At 45.5% G+C, this 22,871-nt stretch overlaps 1 protein-coding gene across 1 annotated transcript in view; it reads left to right on the top strand.

The window, feature by feature from the left end:
* The window catches only part of LOC120949462 (uncharacterized), a 111,113-nt gene that overhangs the window by 60,881 nt on the left and 27,361 nt on the right, over window positions 1–22,871 (top strand). Inside the window, exons 6-7 of the mRNA XM_040366775.2 lie at window positions 4,791–4,916; window positions 6,765–6,869. Of these exons, the coding sequence (XP_040222709.2) occupies window positions 4,791–4,916; window positions 6,765–6,869 (231 nt within the window). The remainder of the gene's footprint in view (window positions 1–4,790; window positions 4,917–6,764; window positions 6,870–22,871) is intronic.

Here is a 22,871-nt window from a genome sequence, read left to right as displayed (position 1 = left end):
AATTCAATCATTTTGGAATACAGTATACCATCGGTAATCCACACTTGATTGAGTGCGGATTATCGAATGACGTTTTGAGGTGCTTTTTTAAACTTCTCATGTTTGCCTTGGTTCATGAGTTAATTAAACAGTGTTTTTCAGTGGTTCTCGTGCTTTCAAGACTTTAAAGTGGGATACTTTCAAGACTGTTTCTTAAACAAAATGAACTTTATGTGAAAGGAACTGGACTCTATAGCATCCTTTTTGGATAAATCCAATGGGAATTTTCAATGAGTCTGTCCAAAACCGGGCCGTAGAGTCCAATGCTCATCATAAAAAGTTGATTTCACATAAGAATGAGTCAAGCACAGCTATGAGAACTCTATAAAAACCGTCAATATATCATACATTTTCGTGTTTTACATAGAAGCCTTGTAATTTAAAAAAAAAGAAAGATATTTATCTTTCGTTGCGGATTATCAAGCGTGCGGAAGAAAAAGGTGCGGATTACCGAGCGTATACTGTACACAGTTTAAGACATTACGTTAAAAATTGTAAATAAAGCAATTGACTAAAAGTCAACAATTGTGACACGTTGTCAAGAATTGTTGCCTTAAAGACAAAAATTAGTGGATTAAAGCCAAAATTTGGTGACAACCACTGTAAAGACAGTAATGAAAGATAAATGATTTCCAGTACTAAGATACTATGGTATGGTAGCGCCCTCTGGAAGGTAAAAGGTGACACGAATATATAACCAAAAAAAAACATATTTCTTTTAAGCGTCAACTATACGTGAGTTTCTTGCTAAATCTAAAAAGTTGTTTTTTTTTCAAATTCTTCATACATTTTATTAATTAATAGTAAACTAATTTTCAAAGCAAAGAAATACTCCTCGTACACCCAATAACGCTTTTTAACGTCCCGAAAAAAAAGAAACACATTCATTGAAAAGTTAGCCGTCTGCTAGGATTAGGTGCTAATTTATCAAAAACCCTTGGACAATCAGGCCCAGCACGACCCTCGGCAAAAAAGGTAACAATGGGTCAGCACTAACAACTTTGACACTCATTTTTCTTCTCAACACGCCCCTTTCGGTAAACCCGTTCCCGTTTTACCCAACCCAGAGAGTGTCGCAACACCGTTTGCTCGACCCTTCTAGTCTGTGTCTATTTATCTAAATTTAGCTAATTAGCTGATGAAACGCGTGCTGCACTCATTATCGCTAAGTATCTGCCACAAACGTTTAGCATCAAAAGCTTTGGACTGAACTGTGTGTATGTACGTGTGTGTGTTTGTGCACTAATATCAGAAGGAAGATTACGAACACTACCCACGCGACCGGGCTAGGGACTGGCACGCAATGTGGATGATAAATAATGTCCTTCCCGCTCGCTCGCTCGCTCCGTGATTTCTTTTCCTTCGCTCGTGATCATCGGTAATAGTTGGGCGGACGAAATCAACATTCACCATTCAAACAAACAGTCAGCATTCGGTCAGCAACAACAACAACGGCACTGGTGACGACGGTACGACTATTCGGTTACATCATCGAAGAAACTATCCACCGTCCAATGGTGAAGGTGAGAGTTGCCCGTCTCCCCACGGCATGTGACACTTTGTGCGCTGTCGCTCATTAATCAGAGTCAGGGAGGCGTTCAGTGTTTCGGAATTTCGGGGCAATGTTTTATGAACCCCGGCCATAGTGCTGTATTGTTGCTTGGTGCTTGGGGGTGAAACAACCTTGCCTAAACTGTCCCATTTTAACCCTGCTGACAGCGGTGAACGTGACCCCGGAACGGTTGAGTGGTTCGGTGGTTGGCACGCGAGCAAACACTTACCCGTTACTTGCGCTTAATTAATTACTGTTCAGTTCAGCTCAGCTGCTGCGCAGTTCTCGGTTGGATTTATGTATATTTTTTGGGGCAGAGGGCTCAGGTGCAACTCATCACAGTTTTTTGGTCCTTTGGACGTTATTACTAATGTTTTAAGATGATGTCTAACATTCCGAAAGCCTCCGTTCTGTGCCTTGCGAAATAAACAAATACAAACCAGCTACCATGTGCTACCAGATGGCGCTTCTGTTCCCGTGTCAAAAAAAAACATCCCAAATGACCTAACGGGGAGGAGTGCCTGCTCACAGTGCCGTTTTTCCAGGGCCAACTTTTCCTCAAAAAAACCCAACGCCGCCTTTGTTGTTTTATTACGCTGTTGTAGAATTTGTGTATGTGTATGCCTGCTTGGGGAAGCTGCTGGCCTTTGTTTGTTTGTTCGCACGGGGGTTTGTTGTGTTTTGTTTGGAGTGTTGCTGTAAGGATGCCCTCAGCACCAAGCTGGGTTGGCAGTTGGGGGTGAATCGTTCATTCATCTCGAGTGTGTATTTGCTCGGTACCGCTTCCTTCGTGTCGGTAAGAATAGGCAAAACAGGAGTCAAACCATGGTACGGAAATAGCACACCACAACACCATCGCGAAGCCAAGACGCTCAAGACGGTTCAGCAGTTCCAGGAATTCGAAGGCCCGAGGAAGCTTCATGAATGAGTGAGTGTTCCCTTCGACCTGGCGTGGCGTGGTGTGGCAAACTCTGGCCATTCTCTTTTTAAGGGATTTTAATAATAACGTCTCTGGGAGGGTGCATTTTTTCTTTCTCCTGTGTGCTGTGTTTTTACTGCCTACTGGTTTACTGTCTCCAACTCCAAAGGCACGTGCACGCTCCGAACAAAACAATAGGCGTAAGGCAAGGCGAACAGGGGGAAGTCTTCGCTCCGAGCGGGGATGCTCCTAAAGGGAATAGAAAGTTAGCCCGATGGGCACGAGAGAATGTCCACCGTTCCTATTACGATCTACCTCTAATCAACTTTCCCTGTTTTGTACGAGCCCACCACACCCAAAAGGTGCGTCCCATGCCTAAAGCAACACGATCGTCTTATAATAATCTTCCACTATCTGCACCAGCCTTGCCATTGTTTCGCCGGCGCCTCGCTTTGCTCGCTCGTTGACCTGCTTTTTGTGCCTGCTTCCCATGCTCCGGTCCCAGTGGTGCAAAAACTAAGGAAAATCATCACGCTCAAACCATTGAGTGACGGCTGCTAGTGCTGCTGCTTTCTTTCAGCATGGACAGTTTGGGGTACAAAATTAGTTGCCCTCTGTTATTTCCGCAAGGACGGGACGTTGAGACGTTCCCTGTGAGGGCTGGTGTGGGACCAGCATCTTGTGCCACTGCTTTGCGCTCTGTTCTGGTTTCTTCCAAGGCGGCTGGGAGGGAAGTTAATGATGATACGGCCCAACCGCTTGCCCTGACAGCTCAGTGGCCGGTCAGTGGAGAAGGATTCGTTGGGTCAAATGGTGCCCGGGTTTTTGTCCTTCATGCGTTGAAGGTTTTGCTGTGGGATTGGGGTTGTTTTTGGGAGGGAATGCAGAGGGTCGGATAACCGATGGCGCTTAAGCGTTTTTCTACACCCACTACCCACACGGCCCAGCAGAGCTTCGGTTGACAGTTTTATTTCCTTCAACTTGTCTTTCTTGTTCGGGGGGGTTTTTCTTTTTGTTTTTTATTGTGCACACGAATGTATGCGGGGCAGTGAGTTCGATGCCACACAGAGCGTAACTTTCTTTCCAGCGTGGGAAAAAAGCCTCCCCAGCCAGCCGCAAAGTAAGCTTATCGCGCTGTAGCACAAGAATGGGTACTGTTTTCCTTTCATACTCCGCAGCTCACGATGATGAACATCGGGACATTGCATCCGTCAGCAAGGAAGGAAAGTCCTTCGAGGAACTCGTCAACGGGCAAGAAAAGCTAACGTTTTTGTTTTATCAACAACTGTGCCCTCGTAAAGCCGGGCCATTGTTGAGCTGGGCGGTCTGAGGATTGAGCCCTAATCACAGTGTTGCAACCCGTACTCAACACACAAACATACATCGAGAGAGAGAGAGAGAGAGAGAGAGAGAGAGAGAGAGAGAGAGAGAGAGAGAGAGAGAGAGACAAAGGAGTTCAGTGTTTTCCCTGTTTGCCATTTCCCTTTGTTTTTTAGAAGTCAGATTTAATTTGACGAGCCTTGGCCTACAAAGACGCTGGGACATGGGAAAAGAAGATATATAAAAGCAAAAGCACAAGAAAAACAAAGCCCTTTATCTTCTTCTCTCTCTCACACACACACGCTCTATGAGATGGTGGACCTTTCTTGTCATGTACACCTTCCCCAATAACGTTCGCAATGTATTGACAGGTGCGGGTTTCACCATTCACACAAGACCAAGACGCATCCGGAGCACTGGCACACACGTGCCCTGTGTGTGTGTTTTGCTTTATTATTCCAAAACCGCCCAGCAACAACAGCACGCAGTACGGCGAGGTCCATTGATTGAAGATCCTTTTAAGATATGTACGATGAAAAGATTAAACGTGCTGCTTTCCCACTGCCACCGCCAAAGCTCGTTTGTGCTCGTACCAGGACATGGAACCACCTTGTACTGACAATCTTCCTTGGCTGGAACTGTTTCCTTGTCTTGCAGGAACATGATGAGGGGGCTGTGACTGTGTTGGGGGCTAAGGGCATAAATTAATCTGACATTCTTCGGAGATGCTTCTGACACGCAGAAATTTCATCGCTCGCATCGCACACAGTTGCTACGGCATGCTAACTGGCACACACCGAAGGCGATTGTTTTGCTTGGGAACGTTTTTGCAAACGGGAGCCTGGATAAAATGATAATAAAAGGGATATGGCTCCTCATGAAACATGTGTCGATTGTGAAATGTTTCTTTTGCGGACAAAACAAACTAAAATTTGTTGCTTTGATTTCCTTCCTTTGCAGATCATATTCGACAAATTCACCGTCGGCCGGTTCGACGAAGGGCTGATCGACCCGGACATGGATTCTAGTGACGCGAGCCTTACCAGCGGCGGCGATTTGCCAGGCTGTCCGGAAGGCTTTATGCAGGTAAGAGTGAAAGGTTGCGCTTAGAATGACATTATTGGGATATTTTGGAATACGAATTTTCATACAAAACTTCATAATATAGAACTTCCATTATTTGCTAATCTCTAAATGTCGTCAAACACATTTAAGGGTAGAGGAACTAAACTTCCAAATTAAAACATAACTTACCCCTTGGATCCAACGTTACAGCTGGCAAAAGCTTGCCCCATTTATCATGGTTTACAATAGCACACTTCTTAGCAGGAGATTTAAACTTATCAACTCCATAAATTGATGCACACGGTAAAGCGGCGTTTTGTTTGCAGCAGTAGATTAAAACTTTCAAGCTCAGCTTTCTCTCTCCCTCCCACTCTCTCTGCTCTCATCGCCTCAAACCAGACATGTAGCTGACAACTCAATTAGCTTCGTAAGTACTCCGGCACACACACACACACACAAGCGGACTGTATCGATGCCAAAAAGTACGCGCACTCCGGTGCAGCAAAGTGCCGGACCAATCCGGACCGAGGGCCAATCGTTCATCCGACACTGCAGCCAGTCGTCGCTCAGCCTTATCGCCAGCTGACAAAACTTTCGTGCTCGACAGTGCACGCTCGAGTGTAACGCTTTGCCAACACAGTGCCACGGCACACACACACACATACATACACCCCCGGAACTACCTAAGCCCAAGCATCACTCGAACCAATTGCAATTGCCAACGGAGGAAAGTTTTACATGTTATTGCTTACATTCGTTTGCGTCCGAGCGGGCTGGGGGAGCTGCAGAACCTACGGCTGCCCTCCTTCCAGGCCACTTCCCTTGCGCAAGTGTTTTCCTTTCCTTCCTTAAGCCTGATCCTGATAAAAAGGAGACTACTACTCACATTCGCAGACGGCTTAACTCTTGTGAAGTTTGTTTAGCCGGGCCGGGCCAAAAACGGACCGACCCACTCCGGACCGATCCAACCCCGACAGACCTGCCGACTAGCCTATCAATGTTTTTTTCCTTGCTCTTCCTTGGCATAATGCTGGCAGCGAGAAAATCGGAGCAGCCACAGATGCGCCCACCGTCCAGACAGCGGGACCTGTGGTTTGTTTGGCTCGTTTTGCTCCCTCTGTAGGCAATAGAAATAGGATTTAAGCGGACTTGGTTGATTTTTGGAGAAGGCAACGATACTATTACGCTGGATTAGTGGTTCGAGTGAGCAGCTGAGTTAGTGTGTGGCTGGTGTGGCGCAATTTATGGAGCTGGCAAGTTTGAAACAAACGCTGGAATTGCAGTTTCATTTTGCTTGTTAGCATTTGACTGTCCTTGCCCAGAACTAATCGGGTATAATTCATGATTCGATTGTTCAACGAATTTACATAAAACAGAAGACCCCCCACTGCCACAGAAACGCAACATCCCCATGTCATATGCATCGTCCCTCAATCATGGTGCCCCTGACCGCTCGGGATGTGTTTTGCTCCAGCGCCTGTCACTCATACAATCAAACTGCCGAAGATGACTCCAATGCTGGGTAGCGTTTGTTCGTTACCGAATCCGTTTTTTCCCCGGTTCCAATCGGTTGCTTTTTTCTGTTCCATGAAACGGGCAAATAAATTTCCCCAAAACGTGTGCCCATGCATCAATCAATGTCTGACAGTAACGTAACATAGGGTACATTCGATCGTTCCCTTGCTTTCTATCGCTCTTTCTCTTTTCCCTCTCCCAAAATTCAATAAAACACGATCAACCTGCTGCTAAGGCGCGTTTTTTTTGCTTTCAGTAGCAACTGTTCCCCTTCCCTTCAGAATGGCGGAAACTCTGCCAAACACTCGTATTAAACTCTTTATCTATTTTCTTTCCCCCTTCTCTCCCTCACAGCTCAGCGAACTGGGACGCCCATTCACCGGCGGGTCCTGGTGCGGGAAGGCTTCCGGTCATCAGCTGTACTTCAGCGAAACATCCACGGTGACAGCATCTGTCAAGGTAATTTAAACTTCACTTGCAAACTGGCGCACCGGGAACTTTGGGTTCTGCTTTTCTTGACATCGTCTCCCAAGGTGGGTCGCCTATCGTCGTCGCCGCGTGTGTGTGTGTGTGTGTGTTTGTTCGCTTTGCCAGCGTGTACGCTTGTGTGCATTTCACTGAGGGGGGGGGGGGGGGGTTTGGGAGTTTTATTTTCATTTCCGGTTACGTCGGGATTGTGAACTGCAGCGCACGGGCTAAAACCGAACGAACGACTCTGAACACACACAACGTGTTCTTGCCTTCCCCTTGAACTGCTCCATTTCCTGCACAGGAGCGCATTCCCGGAAGGGTTACCATCGTGAAGGTCTGCCGGGGCAAGCTGGACAACCGTTCGACAAGCGGTGAAAAACAATTTCCCCTCGGTACCCCGAAACCAAACCGGTACGACAGCCATCTAAAGGGCTAAAGTCATGTGGTGCTGGTGCTGTGCTTTCGGTTTACCTCGGACCACCGTCAGCTAAACTCTCTCCAAACTGCCGCGATGAGTCTTGGTGTGCTTCCTTTTGCTTTTGTCCCATTCTTACTGCTGCTTACAGTGCCTTCGTGAGCCCGGTTGCCACCCGGTGTACTTAATGTCGCGAATGTTTATTTATCAACCAGCGAACAAACTCAACTGAACCGAACCATGACGGTTCACCGGGAGAAAGTCAGGGGGCAGTATCACTCTTTCTCTCGCTCTCTCTCTCTCTCTCTCTTCTGAATGTATCGCTACTTGGAATTCGGTAAATCGTGTTGAAAAATGGCCACGAATCGGGAAGCAGCAGCACTGGGGGCGCGGAGGGAACATTGATAACAACGAAATGGAAAAGGGGAAGAAAGCCACAGGAGGTAGATGCCTTCTTCACATGACAGCGAGATGAACGAACCAAAGGTGGGACTAAAAGGGGGGAGAGCAGGGATGCAAAAAATTGGAGGAAAAATACGGATCACTCATGTGCACACTGTTTATCCTGTTCTCTCCCTCTCTCTCTCCCGCTCTCTTTACTCTCTTCTTCTCATGCTCTTCATCGGTATTGGAACACAAAATTTACTTCCAGCATTTGTACTCGTGAGACTCGGGGACCTTGGGATCTGGGGAGTACGGGACGAGCCGAGTTGTAAGGATCAGCCCGACGTCGGGACGGGAGGCACACGGACGTCAGTAGCAATCGAGTGGAAATATACATTTTCATTATCTTTCCATTCCACACTCGTTCCTCCCACACCCCCCCGCTCTCGATCCGCTTGGTCCACTTGGTGGTATGGTGATTGGTGAAAACTCTTCAACCGTGCCATACACCCGAGCGACCCGAGCGAGAAACAAAGCATTGGCGGGAGCTTTTTTATTTCGTGGTTGTGTGTGTCTTTTTGTGTTGGTGTGTGTTTTGATTTCGGTAAGCTCAGCATTCGATGCCAATCCCAAACGGTGCTGCTTGCCCCATTTCTGCTTCATTGGGTTGGGTTGGGCGAGCTGATCTCAATCATCTTTTCTGCCGAGAATTCATACCAATCACAACATCAGGCCGTTTTTTTCCTGGGTGGTTAGGGAACGAGGGCCCAAAAGCTTTCACCTGCTTCTCGGCTGTCTCGAAAGCATTGAGTAAGCGAAATTCTCTAAACACGCTACGCTTAATGCTCCATACACAAAGCGAGAGGAGTGGGAGAGAGAGTGGGCAAATGCGGGCACTTTGGCCGGAATTATGAAAGAAGAATGTGAGTTGCTTTATCGTATTTAAATCAATTTTTGAATCAATCCCGCACACTGCCAATCAGCCTCCGCTAACATGATATTAAGTTATTTATTCTTCTTCAAGTACCTTAAACGAGATGAAAGAAAAGTACTGGCGGGGCATAAATTCTGCTCAGTTTAGGTAATAATTGATTTTTACCTCCATTAGAGCTTAAGTGTGCTGTTTTGTTTGGTGAAGAGATAGGTGAGTGATGGTTGAAGGATGAACCTGATTGATTAGCTATCATGAGCAGAGCTGTGAGTAGGGCATTTGAAACGAATTTCGCTGATTAGAACTTTGATCGTAGAATGGCACGCGTTTTGTTTGATAAATGGATTGAAACAACTGCTACTCAGCACTTACTGGGTCGAAGTAGGTACTGTACAGAACAAGTCTGTAAGTCGTTCATTGATTGAGAAAGGTACAGGTACAGTTTTTGAATCAGAATAAACTAGGGATGAGGTCCGAAACCATTCCGTTATCCCGACCCCAATGGCGAACGCCTCCAAGCCATCTTGCCACCTCAATTCGGGCCTACCACGACTCTTTTGTCCTTGTAGACGGCCTAAAACGACTTACGGGCTGTGATGCGCACCGTACATCTCGTATAGCTAGTCGTTATAACGGCTCCTCCATTGTCCTTTCACACATACGGGGCCAAAGATGCTTCTGAGCATCTTCCTCTCGAACGCGGCTAAGAGGGTTTCGTCAGATTTGGACAGTGTCCATGTTTCAGAGGCGTATGTGAGTGCTGGTACTATATAGGTATTATATAGTCCCAGCTTCGTCCGTCGCGAAAGGTTCTTTGAGGTGAACTGCTTTTTCAGGCTGTAAAAAGACCAGTTGGCAGTCTCAGCTCAGCTATCATGCTGTGGTCATTGCTGACCTTTGACGAGAGATAGGTGAATTCCTGGACACCTTCAAAAGTGCGTTCACCTATCTGCACGTCATTGGCAGATGGCACAGGATTGATATGAGTTCTGCATTAATTACAAGACCTCTATGGGTTGATGATAAGTTCCAGGATTGGTATGAGTTCTGTATGAGTTTTAGGGCCTGTGCAGAAGCAATAGGGTAAATATTGATTCGTGACTAGTTTTTTGGACCCATATAGGTACAGCAACATTCTCAAGGTCGATATGGGTTCGGGTCCTGTCTCTAGACCAATAAAGGATCGAAATCTGTTCAAGGACAAGCATGGGTTCAGTATCAGTTCTTAAAACGATATAAGTTCTGAATTATTAGAAATAGTGGTATGATATCAGAATCAATTCCTTCATCAATTTTGGTTTGGAATCGGTTGCAGGACCCATGTGGATGTTGCAACTTCCCCAACGTCAGTATAAATTAGAGATGACTTCCAAAACCTGTATGAGTTTGTGATCAGTTCCCGGACCGATACAAGTTCTGAATCAACTCCAGGACCGCTATGGATCTAGCAACAGTTCAACAAACAGTAAAGGTTGACGATCTGTTGGAATGTCGGTACGAGTACTGCATGCAAACTTCCTCGATCGATACTGGTTTTATATCAATTAGAGAACCGGAATAGGGTCAGGACCAGTTTCGAGATATGAATGGGATCAAGATCAGGACTTGTATGCATTGTAGATCAATACTAGGATTGGTATGGGTTTGTGGTCGGTTCCAGATTGGTGCCACAGTAATGGTTCTCAATAAACTTTACCACTCTGGTGCTCCATGGATTTAAAACATTCAATTTTAAACTCTTTGAAGGTTTTATATGTCAAATAAGTAAGCGTTGTACAACAAACCTTCTAGTAATTGTTTTAGAATAGTCATGATTACTTTTGATCGGCAGTGTACACCAATGATAGTTCATGTATTCATTTAAACGACCGTTTTGTAACCCACCACTAATCTGGTCCTTTTCAAACATTGTGGGTTTGTTAGTTGCCGGTTAGTTTCTCGTTACACGAAAGGTGATATAACCGTTGCACCATTTCCATTATGGCACAGCAATATGATGCCTGAGCCCAATCGATTGACAATCGTTTTAATACCTCATTGGAAATAAAATAAACGGGGCGGAGGAAACGCTATTCATCTCCCACTATTAAAAATTCTGTGGACAAATTTTCAGCAACCTTCAGCAGTATTGGTCCACAAATTATGCATCCGTTTGGTAAAAAAAAACCCTTACCCAACCAAATTGCCAGCCTGATGGGCAATGTAGTGCGGAAGTTTATTGCTGTAGAGGAGGGGATCGATCCGTAGCGTGGAGCACAACAAAAACACCTGCACAAACACGAAACAACCATTCAGTGTATCATCTGACAAATGAAATGACAAAAAATGGGAATATATACCCATACGGTTGTGTGTATGATGGGAAACTGGGACAGCATCCAGGGAGTAATACATACACACACACACACACATACATACCAAAAATAATCCATTCTGCACACCTTGCTGAATTACCGATTCGTAGCACTGTGTGCTCACTGTCCTCAAGGGACCCACACGCGGGGGCGGTTCGGTTGGTCCGTAACGAACGAAAACCCCGGGAAATGAACGAACACACGTTTGCAATTATTGTTCCGGGGGAATGAATTCCCGGTTTCCCGGATGCTCCCGTGCATGCTGAATGCTTCCCCTTCTTGCCTGCCTTCCGCCGTGTGTTTGTGTTGCGTGTGTGTGTGTGTGTGTGTGTTGGGCCAAATATCAGCAACATATCACTGCGCCGGTGCTTTGTGCTTCTACACTGCGCTTGCCATTCATTCAGTAATGAGAGCAAAGGAAAGTAGAAAACCAAAAAAAAACAGCACCAAATACACATACACACAGAAGAGTAGTATCGGAGAGAAAGCTAATGGAGTCCCGCGCGAAGACTCCCGGGAGGAATTGCAACAAAATGAGCAAACGGACAGAACGACACGACAAGCAAACATGGGAAGTGGGAATGGAGGGGAAAGGGAGATCCAACAATGCACATAACTCACACCGTGGCAAGAATGTGGATCGTGTGGTATGTATGACCGCGTCCGGGACGGGCGTGCGAAGCAGCAAAACCACCCGAAAAAAAGGGAAACATTTTCACTCTGCGGCGAGAAGAATTGCTGTCTGCGGTGATGTACTGCAATATTGTTTCTCACCCTTCCAGCGCAAGGGGGAATGGTGATGATGATGAGGGAGGGAGCGAGGGGGAAGTGGTTTCGCGGAAATACACACACACACGATTGCAGTAAAACCTCCAAGGCGAAACCCTTTCCCACGTGAGCGCAGTGAGTGTGTTTTCCTTTCGGCATTCCAAATTCACACATGTATGCATTTTCATCATTTCCTTTCCACTTTTCTCCCGCCCGGCATTCCCGGAGCAGGAAAATTTATCAATGGCGTAGTAGGAAACAACAAGGCAGATCGGTTCGTTGGTTGATAGTTAGCCGAATGGGGAATGCATCAGTCGAAACGGTGTGGGGTGGAGAGAGAATGGTTGCATCTCGTTGCACAAATCTCCAAGGGTTTTGTGCCAGTTTTTCGTCGAGTTTTGCTTGCGGCTTGTTTCTTCTCCGCATGATCGTACCTTCCTTGGTGTTCTGTATCCACCAGTGCTGCATCTGCAGTGGAGAGGACCGAAACAAAGAGCAACAGCGAAAGGGAAATAGTAATTTGAATTGGCATTGCGGTAGCATATTCGCTACACGCTCCTCGAACATTTCGACCAACAACCGATAACCTGGCCTTCATCGTTTCAGCGATATTTTGGGATGGGTTTTTTGTTTTTTGTTTTTGGTGTGTGGGGAACGATGGAGTGAGATGAACGGGGGTTTCTTTTGCAAACGGAGCAGATGGATGGAAAGAAAACTGTAAAAATGGCGATCAAGGGGGCAAAAAATCCTCTCCTATGGGTGGCTGCATTGTGGGGCATGTTGCAGCCAAATGGTGGTCATAAATATTATTGTGTTTGTTTTTTATGGGTGAGAAGAGCAGTCTTTTTATGTATTTTCATCACGGAAATTGAATCAAATTGTAAATAAATTTATCTTAATTTGCTGCAAAAATTATTGTTATGACATGCTAGTATGATGCAAACAATAATTGAGTTAAATAGATTTAAATAATTTTTTAAGTATCGTATTAGTGATGACATACAAATTGAGAGATTTTTAATAGACAATTAGGTTTTTATGAAATTATTTAAAAAATAAACGTGAAAGCTCCCAACCAGCCTGAGCTCACAACAAATTTCCTTGTGATATCCTACAAGTGAAACATATTGCATACTTTTAGGCGCTTTGATGTTGCAAATCGAAGGAAAATGTTAGCTTTTTCCTCCGAAGTCTACGTTTTCATTAGAAAAAGGGGCTGAATATGAAATAATATTCCATGTTACAAGTTCTAAAATTGTAGCAACCTAGAATTAAGTAAATTTTAAATTGTTTTTGTTTTTAAACATCATGTAAATGTAAAGCATTATTTAAAGCTTATGCCTCTCTTTCTTTCTGAGAACTTAGTGATCTGCTGATGTAAAACATGAATTTGTGAACCATTTTCCTCAGCGCACAACACGCAAGACGACGTTAAAGTTCAGCATTTTTGGGCGCCAAGTTTAGCCATTCGCTCACCAGTGTGCAGCAGTAATCTTATGCAGCTTGTCTGCCCTACCATAACGCCTCCCTTAGGATGCAAGCTTGTCCGCACAGTCTGTTTGCTTTCTTTTTCGAATAACGTTTTTTGTGTGTGTGGGAAATGTGTATTCTTAACCATTTGCACAGCCACAGAGGTTCTGGAGGTTCGTACACAAGGGACCGCTTCCTGCAAGAAGCAGCACGGGTTTAATCGCATTCTTTGCCATTGCTCGTTGTGCGCGGTACCGCTGCTGCTGCTGCTGCTGCTGTTGCTGTTTGCTTACTAATGCCTGCCAAAGGCAACATAACCTACCGCAAGCACGGCTCATCCCGTGTATTGTCGAGTGTTGCGTGTACGCTCGACTTCATCCGGTTGAAATGTTCCCTTTTTTGTGTATGTGTGTGTGCGCAGGGAAATTTACTACCAGACACCGGAAAGCAGCAGTAAAGAGCAGTTATGCTTATGCAAGTTTGGTTGCATTTGCTTCGTAGCAAGCGGTTTTGAAGGGCTTTTTTGTAGAAACCGAGTGTTTTTCTTCATCTTCCTTCCTGCCAAAAAAAACCGTTCGTTTATTGGATTTGCATTCGTATCGAACGAATTGGAAACGAACGATCGCTGATACACAAGAGCTGGAGCAGCATTCTTTTTTTCCTATTTTTGTTGGTGTGTGGCAGACACATTTTCCATTTGCCAATAACAAAAAAACGGAAATCCCTCCTGTCCGGACTGGCCATTTTTGCGGCCATTTAGTGCAGAGCGTTACTGTTACTGTTTTTTGTAGCCTTTTTCCGTAGAATTAGGAAGCGTTTTTTTGTTGGACGATTGCTAGCTGCAGTACGATTCTCGTACCACTGTTTTGTTGTGCATCCCCGTGCTGCAGGAGCTGCGTTTATGAGGTAGAAAAGGTTTTAAGATGCAGACAGAATCATGCGCCAGAAGCAAGTCAGTGAAGAAATGGAGAGAATGAAAGACTTGCCCAAGAAGGAAAAGCGAGGGAAATGGTTGCAACGGTGCGCACGCAGATATTGGGCTCGAAACGTGTCGATTGAAATGCAATTATAAGTGTTTCCATTTCCATCTTTCACACGCTTGAAGATAACAAAAAAAAACGACACGATTGAAGCTCTTTTTGTGTGCACAAGTCTGTGAGGATCACTCTTTACCGCATTTCTGGGGGTTTTTTTTCACTCTCTCACATCGCTGGAAATACCGCAATAACCTGTCGGCTCAAATTTGCATGCATTCGCCTGTCTGTGGCTGTGGTGCATCATCGGCTAATTGATAACACATGTGAGAAGGGATAATTGGATCCGGTTTTAGGTGGACGGCTTTGCTCATCTTTCGTTTCCATGTACAGGTTGAAATTTCAAACCCAGAAAGCTTACTGGATCGGAAAAACTTTCCAGTGTTCTGAAAGGTGAGGATGGACATGTACTGCTTGGTCAATTAGGATGCTCTTTATTACATGCTACTGCCGTAAACGGAACTACACGAGGAGAACTATCTTAAAATAGCTTCCAACCTGAAGGGCCGAGTTCAGGCCGTTTCCTTGTTCATTATTTCCTACCGACACGGATGCTGTAACACTCCTGCTTCGAACACTACTAATTGAGGCGGTACTTTTCCTCTTAACAAAACTTCCCAGTAAACTCTTACGCAGGAGACATGCACTCGATCGATGCAACATTGTACTGGGCGTCTTGTTTCATTTGCAACTTTTACATTCGACAGCTAAACTTCCATCGAAAGTTGGTTTCGAATTTGATGATGCCTACGCCCCACACCGCTCAGGGAACCACACGCACACGGCAACGATTGGGATGGTTTGCTGGCGCACCGCGAACGCAACACCCAAGTAGAAGTCATTAAGCTAGCAGAGTATCATTCCAAGAGCCGCTTACCACCGGGGGGAGAAAACTAATTAACAACTTTTATACCTTTACATTCGGAAAGACTTTGAATTACGATGCTGTCGCTCGTGTCCTCTGGTGAACATTTCCATCCTCTAATGTGAACGATCAGCACGGTCGTTTCCAGGTTCCAGTGCGCTGTCTAGTTTCTTGCAAACAGTGAAACCAATGTAGGATGTGCATGCACCAGCCAAACATGATTCCTTCAGAAGTGCATCTCACATCTTGGGCTATCAAATCATCTTTAACAACTTCCGAGCAGCTAGGGGTAGGTGGTTCGGTGTGGGCTGTGGCCATGAGGTGAAACCTCAGTCAAGTTCAAAGAACTCGTTCGCCTGGAACGGCAATCAAAAGTTTACAAACATACCGCGGCACATACCGGGCTAGGCTCGCTGGGCGTTGGGCGGGATGGTGTTCACATGAACACAAACATACACACGCATACACAGCGGCTTGCAGAAGTTGTGAACGAGTCCGGCATCTTCCGCAAGACCTCTTTTGCACGAGTGCTTTCGGAAACAAATTTGTATCGTACAGTTTCTTAAGCCCCACACAACACGGGATGTCGGTGAAATGTATGCAAAAAGCTTAGCGCCTAACGATCTACCTGACAGTGTACAGGTTATGGGCAAATGGTAACGATTACCCCTGTATGGCTAGTGCTAACCGCCTGAAGGTATGCAATTTGTGTTACGAATGGTAATTTTTAAATTATTTATAATAGTTGTTTAAAAAAATTAAATTGACACAGGTTTGAAGAAATCATTGAAACCATCATTCAACTTACTTCTTCTTTAGAAATAACAGCAGTAGTCGGTCAAATCCTGACTTTTTAGCTGCCCAGAGTAGGATAGTCAGTCATATGTATGAGATCCATGGTCCATATGAGATTTGAACCCTTTGCATTATTAAGATGTTCAAGTTGAGGACTGTACTGCGGGACCGTCTGAAGATTCAACGTACATCCGACGTAATACAGTGAGGTCTCCCCAAAATGGGCCTCCAAAGGACCCACAGCTAAGGAAGAGTTTAGGATGCCTAATACCAAATCTAATGCCATTTGCTACCTACGACTTATTGGTATACCAAACGTAGGACAATCTATCCTTTGTATGTGGAGTTCAATGGAAACCGGGCTAGAATCTCTGATGAACATAACTCAACATACTCAAAAACAAACGCTTTACCTTGACTGTGAAGTCCTTTAAAGCATACAGAAAGGTACACTTGAACTTATCCATAACCGTACACACTTCGTTTGACTCAGAGGACCGTTGTACCGCGGTAATGTAACCGGGTCGTTTATCGTCTCATGTCGGAAGTATCCTGCACGCCCTAAATAAAGCACATACACTTGCACGGAAGGAGCAGACACCGTGTACACATTTTTGACGATGATGGCGATGATGTTGTTGTTTAGCTTCCTGTACCGTTCGTGTCCTACTTTAAACGCCACAGTTTGCTGCCGAGAGCACAGAGGAAGTGTGCGCCCGGATATTGAAGTAGTTACTGGAAACTCTAAAATCCATCGAACCGTCACCAAGAGAGAGAGAGAGAGAGAGAGTGATAAAGTGAAAGAGTGTGAGTGTGTGTTACTCTTGAAAGTCATCCATCCTGCTGAGCGCGAATGAGAACTGCGGCTCTAGCTCCAAGTGGTTCTGAGGGCGGTGTACAACTTGCCTGCCCGGCACGCGATGTGCCGGAAGCTGTCGAAACGGTTTAGGCTGTATAACGTTGCTACAGTCGAACAGAAACTCCGGCCATGGTAGAATTGATTCAAGAGCAACCGAGAGTCCTACTCCTACTACTGTCCTCTTCGTTGCGCATAAACCCCCAAACCCAATAGATTGCGATTCCGAGCTCCCTCAAAGATCCCTTTTTCGAAAACGCTTCATCGCGGCACCTCCCCAAAACCAGCTGGGGTGGAAAATTTGTATAGAATGCAAAATACCGGAGACGAAAAGAGGAACAAAAAAAACAAAGCAGAAGGTCCTCACTGTTGATTATTAATTAAGCGTGTCAACAGTCCGTGGCGGAAAGTTGATGATTCGAGTCCTGGTGGGTTCCGTTCGGTTCGGTCGGGGAGTTTTTGTTTCCATTTTTTTGTCTAAAACCAAACCTACGTTTCTTGAACGCACAAGGAATGGCTTTCTTCGATTTTGGAGTTTCGATGTGTGTTTCTTGTGCAATCTTAAAGTTTCTTTCATGCCTTCATAATGACGTTCGAGGAACAGCACAAAAAAGCCTCCTCTAGCCTTGAGCAATCCAACGCGCTCTCTCTCTCTCTCTCTCTCTCTCTCTCTCTCTCGCTCTCTCTCTCTCTCTCTCTCTCTCTCTCTCTCTGTTCACGCATTAGAGCCAGTCAGCCAGCAATCCCGCAGCAACATGCCTCATTCCGGTGGGGCAAAAAAGGGGATCATGCCGATGGGTACGGCGACTACACCGTCTCTCTCCCCACGACCAGGCGGCTGGGGGAAGATAAACTTGGGACAACATTTTAATTTGATATTCCTTTGCTCACGCAACCGAAGCGCCGAGGTGTGGCCGTGGGATTGTGGTGCAAGCGGACACGGGGTTCGGTTTTTGCAACGTGGGCCCTAAACAAACATATGCGGTTTTGACGGGTGAAGTGAAGCTTTTTCTCTTCCCTCGAACTAAGTGGGAATGTATATATGTGTGTGTTTGTGAGTGAGTGAGTGAGTCAGGGTTTGAAGTTTGTCAGGAGTTAAAAGGATCCGCAAACTCTCTTGGAAAGAAAGGGGGAGAGAGGAGGAGGAGGGGGGAGGGTCAAAAAGGCTTGACTCGCAAGCGCCGTACCACCCGTACGGCAGAACAGAACCGGGCGAAATCAAATAGAAGCGGGAAAGTGAACCATTTATTTTAGTCATTCTGAACCCTGAACGCTCCACCAGTGTATCGCGGCACCACGCACCCCGAGAGCTTTAGGCTTTCCAAATGGAGGGGAGTTTCGTTCGCTTTATTTCGTTCCTCTCGTCTCCAACCCAGCTCAGCCTTCCCAGGCCCCCCCCCCCCCCCCGAGCTAACGCTATTGTCCTTTGACTTCCAATCCAATCCATTCTGTTTGTGTCCTGTGTCTTTTGAGAGGGATTGAGCTTCTTTTTATGCTTTTTGGTTTGTTTTTGGGTACACCGAACGATTCTCCCTCCCAAAAACAACCCGTCCTAATCATATAAGGTCAAGAATTGGCGATAAAAACGATAACTTTGTGGGAAACCGGGAGCTTCCTCCGTAGTTAATCCGGGTCGGGAGAGTGTGTTGGGATATTAAGATTTTAGATCTTGTGACGACCGCAAACGGAAACAGTTCCTACTACTGCTGCTCCGGCCCGAACTTGAGGAGGGAAGCTTGATCGGGAAGCTATACTCCGAAACCATCAACACTCGTGCCACACTCACAACCCTCAATCAGGGGTGCTTTTTTGTTCGTCGGAACGAATAAAGAACTGTTTGCTTTTACTTTCGCGATGACCCGTGGTCCTCGAGCTGGTCGAAATGAGTTTCTTTCGGGAGTGATGTTTACCCTGCAGTGGTCCTTTGCTCTTTGCATCTTGCCTTTAATCCTTTGAAAGGCAAACAAAAGCATCTTTCGAATTGTGAAAGGGTCAAGAATGGCTTTGGTATTTCTGTAGAAAACTTGCGACTATTGAGTTGAAGCCAAAAATGGAGCTTGTAGTAGCAATGATCTTGTTTAAATAATTCAAAGAACTTATGGAACTTTCGCAGATTCAACCGTACTACTGGGCTGTTTATTCTTTCTTATTTCCTAACTTCATTCTTATTAGATCTAACTAGACAAGATAACTTTAGATCAAGATGAGTTTCATATTAGATCGATTTCACTAACTAGTTCACTAGTTTTTATCCCATCTGAATCCCTACAAACTCAACAAATATGTACAATGCTTTTAAAATTACAGCAAATTGAGTCACATAATGGCATGGTTCAATCGGTCAAGGGAATGTTTCAAACCGGCAGTGGAATCGTGCAATCATATCTGTGGGTGCCACTACCTGAAACATAACCTTAACACGAAACCCTGTAATATTTGATAAGTAATTCAGTAAGCTGAAGGCGAGTTGCCAGATTGTAGCGAGGGTTGGTCATCGTATAGAATAAGGATGATTATGCAGATTCACAGGAGAAGATAAGTGATAGCTGAAGATTTTCTATGATTTGTCAAAGAACACTGGAAGATGCATCGACATAAAAAAACAGATATATTTTGAGTTTGACCTCTCTGAGAGTATCTGCTTAAGATTCAGCACGATTTTTTGCGGGTTTTTCAATCGATTGTTGTAATAAAATATTATAAAAATGTGTGCTTTTGTTTCTAGAGCTTCATAAATGAGTGATTCGCTCATCCAAGACCATTAAAAGGCACTTTTTTTCAATAAAAAATCATCCAAAAACTTCAGATTAGCTCCAGGACTGCAACTCCAAATAACATAAGAATTATTGTCCAAACAACTGTACAACTGGAAGCACTTGTACTGCACTATTAGTGTTTTATGGTCAGAACCCCGTCGTTTAAAGTGATGGAATAAACCTTGTTTATTACGCTGTAAAAAATGCAATTAATCTTGATTGTAAAACAAACCTTTACGATTACCCTGAAATGAGCATAAAACCCCGTTTTAAATCCCTTCCCGCCCTTATCCGCGCTGAAACCGTACGCGGAAAGAGGGAAAGCGAAGGCTACAGCAGCACGTGCAAATTATATTAATTTTCCAATCTAATCATCTCGAAAAATGGATGTTTTCTTGCATCCGGTTTTAATAACACAATTTAATGTGTATCCCCACACACACACACACGCGCGCTCAGGAATTCCACGGGAAATTTATCCAAATCATGCAATTACAATGTTCACTCTACACACCCAGGTTTTGGCACGTGGTAGACCAATGTGTGTGCGTGTGTGTTCGTTTGTGTTCCCATTATTCATGCAACCACCGCTCCATCCTTTCACTGGACAAAGCAAGCAGCATTACAACCGGATTTAATACACCGGGTCCGTGCATAATTGTGAGCGCCCGGTAACGCGTGGTGAAGCTGAGGCGGTGGTTTTACACATGTTACACCAACACCGACACCGAAAACCCATCGAACAGGAGTGGAAATGTTGCCATCGCATACGTACGGCACGGGTGTGTATGTGTGCTTAGGGTGCAAAAAGGCAATAGGAACACGGGCCAGAGCAAGCAATTACTGTTTGCCCATCCAGACGCTCCGTTTTCAGTTGGGGCAGTTGGCAGTGTGTTCCTTAGAACCGGGTGGTCCCCGTTTGGGTGGTCACTTCGACAGCAACGGCAAAGGCAGGATGGGGAATGGAAATCGCGCGAAATGTACGACCACAATCAACTTAAAGACCCGTGGGCTGAGAGAGCAGTAAGTTACCGTGCAGTGAAACCCCGAAAAGACGGTGGGGGTTGAATATTAAGAACACATGCACGAAAGAGCATAAGCAATTAGCTGCCCTTCTTGCCCTCCCCCGTGGCATGGCAAAAGCATTAGCCGCTGCTCCATTTCAAAAAAGGGGGAGAAACGATTCTTGAAAGTACAAAAAACCACACCACTCCTGTGAAATTGGGACTAGGCAAACGGGGCTAAAGAAGTGAAGTGTAGCATATCAGGATAAGCTAACATTACCACCACCACCACCACCACACAGGGGAAGCATGAGACTCTGGGCCTTGGGTAGAAGCATACAGCAGACACACGGGGCGAGTTCGCCAGTTCGCCATAAATCAGCTTTTAATTGAGTTAGCAAAAGTATGGTAACGACCCATCGGAGGAAGAATGCACACCGCCGTTTGTGGGCTCAAGTGCAGTGTGTTGGGATTTTCTATTTGTGTTGTTTCATCGAGCACATGGTTTGGCGAAGGGAAACGCTTTTTTGCCCGTCAGTTGGAGTTTGTAAGCTGCAGTTTCTTTTGGTTACAAATCAATTTTAAATCGAATCAGTGTTGCTTTTGTATGTGCAATGATTAAGATCATAAAACGTAATTAGGATGCCATTGTAGTCCGTTTTGTATTTAATGAAGTATGTAGAGGGTTTTACATTGTGCGATTTACAAACAGAGGGATTTACAGCAAATGGCTCTAGTAGTGAAGGTAGTGGGAATTAAAAATTATAGTTTAGATAAACAATTTTAGTATCATTTAAGCGTCTTGCCACACTTATCGTTCTAGACGAAAGTTTTCACTACATCAAACCCTCTCGTAAAGTGAAATCCCCTTAGCGCAAAGCGATTTCCCGCCCAGAGCTCTCACCCTTTTGCCACATAACTTTTAGAACATAATTTCATGTTCGATAACAGATTATTATCGATTAGCTTAAACATCGCACGATACATTCCGGTAGCACGGCACATTCTTGTGATCTCACACACCGACAGAGTCTCCCGGTTGATGGGTTTCGTTCGGGCAGCCCTAATAACCTAATCATTTTTCGTCACAACTCAAAAACCTCCCCGCACAGCAGCAGTCGGAAGCAGTTTCTCCCACGGGGGTAAACGCTGATTATAGCTTCCGGCAACGCTGTTGTGGCAAGATGTCCTCTCGGCGATAGGAATCGAGTGTATCGTTTCCCTGCCGTTCCTTGGGTTAGCTTCCTCCCCGACCCAATGCAGCGCTCAAGGCTCAAGGTTCCTGTAAACCGTTTGCAAGAAACACCCAGTGAATCTTAATCAAAATCTGCCTCCCGGAAAGCTCCAAACGACCATTAAGAGTGAGATTAAATTTTAACTTCCAACCTTTACCTCTGGGAGGTGGGGAGGTTCCGCCTCCCGGTTCCGCCAGCTGCCAGGCGCTCTGCTGACTTCTGACAGCGGCATGGCGCTGTCAAGTTCCCTGAGCTCCGCATGTAAACTGCTTTGCTTCCCGCATTTGCCGCACCGAGCACGACAACGTTTGGCTAATTAGTACACGGGGTGGTAATTTCTTGTGCTCACCTTGTGCGCACCCGTTCGATAAGAACTCGCCCCCATCGGTACCGCGCAAGTCAAAGGCACCGAAAGGGAATGAGAGTGAGAGATGATTTTAACCGCTCTGGCACCTCCTTAGCTTCGGTTCTTCGCTTATCGCCCTGTCCCCTAAAAGGCCTGTGGGCCATCTTTCACCTTTACCGTACCGGTAAGGCCTTCGTCTTTAGCAACGATGGCGCTGCCTAACCGAACCGGCACACGGAGAATGTAAACTGTACCTTGCTTACCACCCATCCCGAGAAGGTGCTACTACTGCTAAAACATCGTAAAAGATTTAGCTTGGAAAAGCAAGAGCGACAGAATGATTCTACGCTGCTTTGCTACCTTACTCTCCTTTGCTCTTCTCAGGGGGGTGCCTTATCGATCGGTCTCGGCGTACGGTTGGCGGCCGTTTGTGCGACACCATCGACACCGGCTTCCTCCTTCAGTACCTGCCCGAGATTGGTGGGAAAAGATTCGACAATATTTATGACACCAATATCGGAGAGGGCAAATATTAGCAAATAATCGTTATCGATATGGATAACAAACGCACATGCACTGTGCGCCCGCTTGTACCGCTTGGGAAGAGCTAGACCTGCATACTCCCTCCCCCGTGAGTACCCGAGCGATACGAGCGACTTGGGCAACACAGTTTTCAAACACCTTCAGGATAATTGATAATGATGATGAAGCGATGGGGAAAGTCGTTGCAAGTTTCGTTCCGGGCGCACAGCACAGCTTCATTTCTTGGTAGCACGG

Source organism: Anopheles coluzzii, chromosome 2, assembly GCF_943734685.1.
Source record: "Anopheles coluzzii chromosome 2, AcolN3, whole genome shotgun sequence".
Lineage (NCBI taxonomy): Eukaryota > Metazoa > Arthropoda > Insecta > Diptera > Culicidae > Anopheles > Anopheles coluzzii.
The sequence above is the reverse complement of the archived record's forward strand: the minus strand, read 5'-3'. Positions and strand labels throughout refer to the sequence as shown.